At 41.3% G+C, this 8,414-nt stretch overlaps 1 protein-coding gene across 8 annotated transcripts in view; it reads right to left on the minus strand.

Annotated features, from left to right (window-relative positions):
- Positions 1-439: 439 nt before the first annotated feature.
- Positions 440-8,414, minus strand: part of LOC111863863 — a 381,779-nt gene continuing 373,804 nt past the window's right edge. For all 8 annotated transcript variants that reach the window (XM_033751230.1, XM_023850618.2, XM_023850619.2 and 5 more), the window contains one exon: positions 440-3,175. In XM_033751230.1, coding sequence (XP_033607121.1) covers positions 2,557-3,175 — 619 coding nt within the window. In that variant the 3' untranslated portion in view covers positions 440-2,556. The remainder of the gene's footprint in view (positions 3,176-8,414) is intronic.

Below are 8,414 nucleotides of genomic sequence, written 5' to 3' on the forward strand. Positions count from 1 at the left end.
TAATTAATTGTAGTTACGACTGGTGAGCATCCAATAAATCAATTCACATCCAAACCCCATCCACGATTCATTAAAACACGTGACAGTATATTAGCTTTGTTTAAGTTATAAATATAGTAGTGTATGACCAGCTGAAATCACTGTTGCTCTGAAAATATTAATAAACGGGTCATATTTGTAATAAGCGATATGATTCAAGAGGGAGCCTTTCCTGATCAGAAACAAAAGACTGCTCAATTATGTAATGACTTTCTTATTGCTAGTGGGGTGGGACTAAGTCCCTTGTACTGCGGCCTCTACTGGCCTATTGTACCAGCCCCAGATGATAGGTGAGGGTGACTGTGGAGCAATTGGTGGAATGAAGGTTGGCAGGGGAAACTAAAGTACTCAGAGAAAACCTGCCCTAGCGCTACTTTGTCCACAACAAATGCCACTTGACCAGACCCAGGATCGAACCCAGGCCGCCGCAGTGGGAAGCTAGCAACTAACCGCTTGAGCTATAGCACGGCCCTCCTATGGCATCATGACTTACATAACTTGCATTCATGCAACATGTTTAATGCTTGATATTTCATTGGTATGGTAATGGAAAATTGCATAATTTCAGAGCTTTCACTCACCATTACAGAAGTTTCATACATGAAGAAAGAGGGATTAAGGAAACAGATGTACTCCAGTATTATTCTGTTGATATTCCTGACCTGCGTCCTGCACTATCACTGCTGGTGTTCACTTTGTGTGTCAATGTATTCTTGAAAGTTTGGTAAGTGAAATATGTAGGATGAAAATAGTGTTTAGTTTTTGTTTTTATCGTGGAAAGATAAGCTGTCCATCCCCAGTATTGTATCTGTGAGACAGGTGGATGAGAATTATAGTTTACATAGGAAAGTGAAGCATAAAAACAAATACAAATTTCCTCTAGCTTCAATTCCAATTCTGAAATAAGTCAGATGAGTGTACTTTTCTGCATACAATTCTTGTAAGTCATTCCGCACATAACATCAAACAATAATGTGTTATCATATATTAATACCACTTCCTGGACTGCAACTCATACCATACACAGCACTGCATGCAGCTGCTCCTTGCTATTGAAGCACATATCAAATCAAATGTGCACTTAAATCTCTCATTGTAAATTGAATACTGTAAGTTCCTAAGTACAGACTGCCAAAATTTATTATAAGATTAAACAGATCTCTTTTCCACCAGAATTCTTTTACTAAAGATACAGAAACAATTTATATTTTGCGAGGAAGAATATATTAGCAAACATGCAAAGATGTGATTCACACCTAAGGAATGACTGTTAATTAAATTATACAAATAATAATTGTAATAATTAAAATAATACAAGCACCTGAGAAAACTGGCCATAATGTTATCTGGTTTGCTGTGGCCTTGAGCTTTCTGCAGTTGATAGCAATTTCAGTGCATAATGAGTAACCTGAAGGTGGAAAGAAAGGCATTCTTACTCACTGTCACTGAAACAAACCAAAAGTGTGTTCCCTTACAATAAATAAGGGACATAATCATGTTCCTATTGGAACACATGTAACCTCAGTCTCTCTAGTGCTTCAACTTCATTTCACTCAGTCATCCAGCCATACAAAATAGTCATGAAACACTAAAGGATAAAATTACACATTCAGGCAGACAAAGATACATCTGAATTTACAACCACACATGCACACGTCTCATACACTAAAGTTAAAACTTTCAAGTCTTGGTAATATAATAGTTGTTAACAGAATTATGACTTCATGAGCAAATGAACAAATGGATAAATTGCAGTATTAATTTAGTAACAGATCCATCTACATAATTAATATTGACTTAATTGAAAAACACACCTGAGAAAGTTGTATTTAAAATTATGACATGTCAGATTTTAGGACATTAATTGTAAAAGAAACAATAGGTGTAAATGAAGACACCTCAACGTTCCTCCAGTGCAGGACTTCCGTTTTGGCTGACATTGTTTACTGTGGGGATATCCAAAGTGGCCAGAAAATCAAAACTGAGGTGATAAAGAAAATTTTGTACAGGCCTAACATTTTCCAGGACTTCCGGATCTTGCACTGACAAATGGGTCAAATGTGGCTCCTGATATAAAAGTCATATGCCTCCAAGGAATTCTGTGTGGGAAGAATCTGCAAAAGAAACAACCCATATGTGCTGACTCTGGTCTCTGATATTGTTTTGTTCCACAGTTATAACTGCAAACTGAGCATCATTAACATATCTCTTTTACCTTCTCTAGGGGTCAAAATCCTGACGTTTCCTACTTTTGTAGAAATCTATACAGAATGACTTTGGAAACTACTTATGTTACTGCTTGAGGCCCAAAAATTGGAATTTAATGGCTCATGCTTAGCACTATGGAAAACATCCTGCACAGCAATACACCGTAACAACTTTTTCCCGTGCCTTCTTCAACTGATAAGCGTAATACATTTTGATGGGAGATGAAGAGGCGGCGACAGGACCGAATGTCAATATAACAACACATCTATAATTACATTAATAATCACTACGATTAATATTTATAAGTCTTTAGGTCTGTAAATCGTCTTCACTATAAAGTTTCGTGCTTTTAGTTTTCTTTCCCTTGTTGGCAGCTGAATGCTTCTTCTTGGGTTTGGGCATCACTTCACACCCACACCCACTGCGTACACGGATGTAGTCAAGCATCCACTCTGAGCCACCAAACGAGTTGGGAGTAGAGGTGGTTAGAGGAAGGGCTGGCAAGTGAGAGGGTCTGTGGCGGTGGTAGTGGTGCCTCTGCGGTTCTCCGGAACCAAACTCTGCAGACGATGTCGAGGCTCCCGGGTTCCTTACAATCGCGTAGGAATAAGAGAATTTCTGAACGCACCGAGACTGGTTATGCAGTCGCCTGTTTAAGAACCGACACGGTTTCCCTACCACACTCTCTTTGCACGAGTATTCGTAGAATCTCTGTCGAATGTCGCCATTCCTGAACAGCACTACATACATGTCGTCCTTGTTCCGACCGCCCTCGGGCTCCACCATTTCCTCCACCGAAGGGCAGCAGTCCACGGGATGCCCTTCATCACCGCCTTCCAGACGCAGCAGCAACTGCATCTCTCGGTTCGTCAGCTGGCGACTCTCCCTGTCCTCGTTAAAGAACGAATTCTCTCCTCCGTCCCGGGCCCTGAAAGTTGTCAGGCAATCGAAAGGTATCAGCAACAGAGGACACGTTGGGTCTATATACACAGCACAGCATACTGATACAAATGTGTTATGAGACGAGCAAGATGGCTCAGCACGTAACGCTTCTGATATAATCGGGAGGCGTCCCGTTCGAATCTCGACCGGGCATAGACTATCCTGACTGAGGTTTCTCGTGAATTTCCTCAGCCCCCTCCACCAATACCGGGACAGTAACTTGAAACAGGGAACGTCCACTTCCTTCTACATCCTTCCTAATTGATCAATCACTGTACCATTCGACGTTATACAGTCTGAAGTACTGAGAGCAGCTACATAAACCATATATAAAATAAGCATTTGTAAATAAGTATTTAAGAGAGATACCATTTTAAAACCAACGCTGTAGGACACTTAGGATAAAACTTAAGCACAATAGACCATTGAAGGTCGCAGTGCTAGGGCCAGTTTTGTGGCTCACCCCTCATACTCATAGGATAAAATTTAACATTTCTGATTTTCATTTCATATTTTCCTTGCGTCGCATTCGAGTGCAAAGTGGGCAAACACCTCTCCATTAAATCCTCAGCGTGCGCCTGCTAATCTGAGAAACCAGTTGCCTGCTTGAAATCCGTGACGTTTCTCGGAAATTTCGGTTGCCAGTTCCTTGGTGTGCCCTCGCTCTTAGAACTATGTTCGGGTTTTGTGTTTCACAGCATGAGGGCCACCACCCCTTTCCCAGGCGTATGTCTAGTGCCCTCTACAAATTGCGCAGTAAGTACGTACTGACTACACAACTACGAACCCACGCATGGAAGAGAATTTATGATGTGTACTCAGTATAATTCCATATTCTGACCGTGTTACTGCTAATGATTCAAATGTTGACCAATTCTCAGGTAAAAGCCTGCTCGAGTAATACGCTGTCCACCACACACGGACTACACTGGATTTGACCCGGACTTCAGCTGTGAGAAGCCGGAAAACACCGCCTGAGCTATGGCACGACTTCAGATAGGACAATCAAAACAAATACAAACTCCGTGGCCTGAAGTCCGCAAGCGAACTATACCGACCGAGCGACCACCGCTTGTCAGCGAAGTTAGTGCCAACATTAGCGGATAGAGGGTTCCGTGTGGTCAGCGCAACATATCCCCACGGCCATTAATATCTGGTTTCTAGACCGGAGCTGCTATTTCCTCGATTATCCTCACGAGGCTGAGTGGACTCCAGTCCAGACCCATTACTTATAGAAAAATCTGGTAGCGCCGGGAATCGAACCCGGGACTTCTGGATCTGTACCCAGGAACTCTGACCACTAGAGAACGGAGGCGGTCCTTCAGATAGGACAGCAGGTTTTAAAGAACAGAAGCGTTATCCTTGTACTGTTTACAGGGAACGGAGGCCACTAAGCAGAGTAACACAACACGAAAATTTCAACATAAAAATGTGCCCCCCCCCCAAAGTATCATCAGATCTGCGCGATAAGTTCATTACAAGCCGCAAAGAATTCAGAAGATAGGCCTATATGATTAAATTGCTTTAAGATGACAGACTGGGAACTTCCGTCGCACCTCTTAAAGGTGATGGCAGGAAGACTCCTTCAAATATACTACGATCTTGCTCTTCGTTCACCAATTCCATGTTCTATGCAGACGGACTGCGAGCGCCTACCTTAGTGCGGTTATTTCAAAATCGCATTTCAGTCAAGAACTTTGGGGCAACTGGTTTCTCTTTCCAGTACCGAACGCCACGAATGACATTCTTGATTATATATGTGTATTAGGTGTCTTTTAAGGATATTTTACATGTGCGTGATATATTTATTTTAACCATATTTCCATCAACAGTCAACCATCTTAAATAGTAATGTTGGTGTTAATGATTCACATTCCCCTTGGATAGCGACGTTTATGGCAATGTACTGGCGGCAGTAATGATAATGGAGGTTGTTACGTAAACAGGAACTGTTCAGTAGAGACTAGCGTTGATATGCTAAGTAGTTCTATACTGCACATACCACGCATATTCAATTCCAGCTGGCATTATAGTTTCATATTTAAACTTCTTAATTTTCGTATACACAGTTATTAAAATAAACTTTGTACAAATAACATGGTGAGCTGATAGAAACGGAAGTAGCATAACCGTGAGTTTTAATTTGGTTTCTTCTTTTGAAGCTGTAGAAAAGGAACAAATATTCTAGTACTATGTGCGCACAATCCAACTGGCGGAAGAATATAACAGAATTCGAACCAAAAGTTGTCATGTTCTAATTTCTTTTGATTGATCTTCTCTGTGGATCAGAAAAACTATTCGTACAAGTAGGTTTTCAGACTTCTAATGCTAATTCAAGCCGTAGTGTTCGTGTAGCACAGAAAACAATTTATTACTTCTACTGTCATTTTGCTCCGTGGACTTTAGTCCACAAGCGAACTATACCGACCAAGCGACCTCCGCTTGTCAGCGAAGTAAGTGTCAGCATTTGCGGATAGAGGGTGTCACGTGGCTTGGCGAGTGAGTCGATCAGCATTGTTGGTGACAGCCACTGGACGACTGGAAGCTGTGATATGTTGAAGATTTCGGATGCTGTTTTCGAAAGGAAAAAATATACGACAAAGCAGGGCGTGTGTCTGTGTGTAGTCCGTTGAAAATCAGTCGACGTTTCGGAGGAATATGTCTCCATTTTCAGGATAAGCCAAGCAAAAAAGGAGTGTGAATGCAGGTTGCGTTATATACCAGAAGATAGTACTGTTCATGGTGTGTGTGATGCACATCTGATATACGAGTCAGACAGCGCTGTCGTGTACTGGAGAATAACGTCATTAAGAAGCACGAACGAGTGGAGGTATAGTCCCATGCATCTTAAACCTTGGCACCAGATGCAGTTAATTAGTCACATTCACGCTCAGGCCGCTTTACCCCTGTATGCATAGCAATCACTTGATATTTATACCCACAATAATCATCAGTGAAGCTTCACAGGTCGTCGATTGAATCATCAACTATTCAACGACATATTTCGGCCACACGACCATCATCAGGTATATATGATGATTTGTGTAAACGGTTACATTGTGCCACAACATCATATGACCCGCGAGGCCTGTGGTCTAAAAAACATTTATCATGACCGTTACATTTAATGTGTTTAGAACTTTTAAAAAAAGAGGTAAAAAGTTGCATGTCTGTTTGACACTCCTGTATTTCGCGTTCTGATTATTCATCTCCGGGTCACCAATATACATACGTGTTGTGTTGGCCACCACAAAACCCTACTGCTGAGTACAAACGCTTGTCTTCTCTTCTTATTTCCGGTAATATGGTGACTAATACAAATGTACAAGCCTTTGAATGCCCACTTCATTAGTGAGCCTCAACGAGAGCTTCTGTTGTTATTCCTGAACAACCATTTCGATCGTTTTCATAAGGCAATGCAATGCATTGGATGACAATCCGTTTACCTTCGCGTTTGAAGTAGCTAACGAATCAGTCACTAAGTAAAATTTATGAACAGAAAAACGGTTAAATTCATCAACGCCAAGACTGCGGAATACTCGGGTACTCTGTCTTTAAGCAATAGAAAGAGTTTTTCGAGGGCACATCCATATCTGAATGTATGAACATTATATTTGCTCTGAATGGAACATTAGTCCATTAACGATTAACATAATCCATTAACGATTTTCTTTAACGATTCGAAAATCCGATGAGTGTAAGCAGTGTTAGCAGAAGAGACTGGTAGAATATCATAGGGGGAAGCACAATGGACCAATACAGGTCCAAGTGCATGGGGAAACCCACCCTCTCCAATAACTAACTAACACTTGACAAATTTAGCAGTCCCTGGAGTCATAAAACATATGGAAGGAATAAAATCATTTGGTTCTCTGGTGGGAAAACTTACATCTTGTTACACCCCGTCAGATTTTCGAATCGTTTGACTAAAGGACAGAAGAATGAAAGAATGGCTATTCAAGAAAAGGAGCTAGAGGGGTCCCTTCTTCAGTGCTAAGACCTTCCATTATACCTGCAAGAGATTAATGCCCTTTCTATGGTCGTGAACAGACAGTAGCATCGTGGCTGAGATACAGAGTGCGATCTGTTTTCTGTGCGTTCATAGTGACATCGAATTCTGTAGTTTATAGATACACGTATATATACATATATGTATATATACACACAAAAAAAGGTGTGTACATCAAATTTTACTATATATTTTAACACATTATTCTGCAGAATCAGCAATAAAAGTACTGGCTCGTGGATGAGTTTGGGCATAACTAATACGTATANGGCACATTGGTAAAATATTGGCCTAATGTCACGGAGTTCCAAGGGTCGGAACCAACGAAAGTTTTATAAAATACAAGTGGAGGTAATAAGATTTTTCTTGAATTATAACTGAAGATGTAGCTTAAGAGGAAGATTAAAGAAAACAAATTTCAGTGGCGCTGGTGGTCTAGTGGTAAGACACCAGCCTAGTATTCAGAAAGTCCCGGGTTCAAAACCAGTAGGATTTTTGTGGGAAAAAATAGAAGAAGAAAACCAACGGCGGTGCAAGAAGTGAAGAGATAGAGATAAGGTGTGGGGGGCGAGGGAGGGTAGAATTTCTTTTTTTGCGGCCGCTTCGCGGTCATTAAGACACTCAACCTAAGCGGGTTTTATTAAAATCCACATGGGATCAAAAAGAAAAAAATTTTGGCCCACCATCCGCCCACCAACCACCCGCCCTTAGGGGGTGACTTTGACTTATTCATTTCAGACCAAGTTCTATGAACGAGAGTTAGCAACAAATTGTAATATAACTGCAGCGCATTCTGTTGACTAGAACCTCATGGAAAGCCACGAAGTGAAGTATGCAATGTAACATCTTAGTTTCATATGAGCTCACTTACTGGGCTGTGCCAAGCCGCTCCTCCAAAAATTCATTTTATAGGGCTAGGGCGTCAGTCACTGAGTATGAGATCAAGGAAGCGTGACACCACACCCATGCCCACCCTTACGGTCATGCAGGATTGTCATCGCTCGATACCAAACTACATTAGCGAGAGTTAACAAAGAATTAATAAACACTGCAGTGCCATCTGTGGATTGAAACCTGAACCTGTGGAGTAATCAACATTACATCAACATTCAGGTTTCAATCCACAGATGGCACTGCAGTGTTTATTAATTCTTTGTTAACTCTCGCTAATGTAGTTTGGTATCGAGCGATGACAAACCCGCATGACCGTAAGGGT

Source organism: Cryptotermes secundus, unplaced genomic scaffold (assembly GCF_002891405.2).
Source record: "Cryptotermes secundus unplaced genomic scaffold, Csec_1.0 scaffold46, whole genome shotgun sequence".
NCBI lineage: Eukaryota > Metazoa > Arthropoda > Insecta > Blattodea > Kalotermitidae > Cryptotermes > Cryptotermes secundus.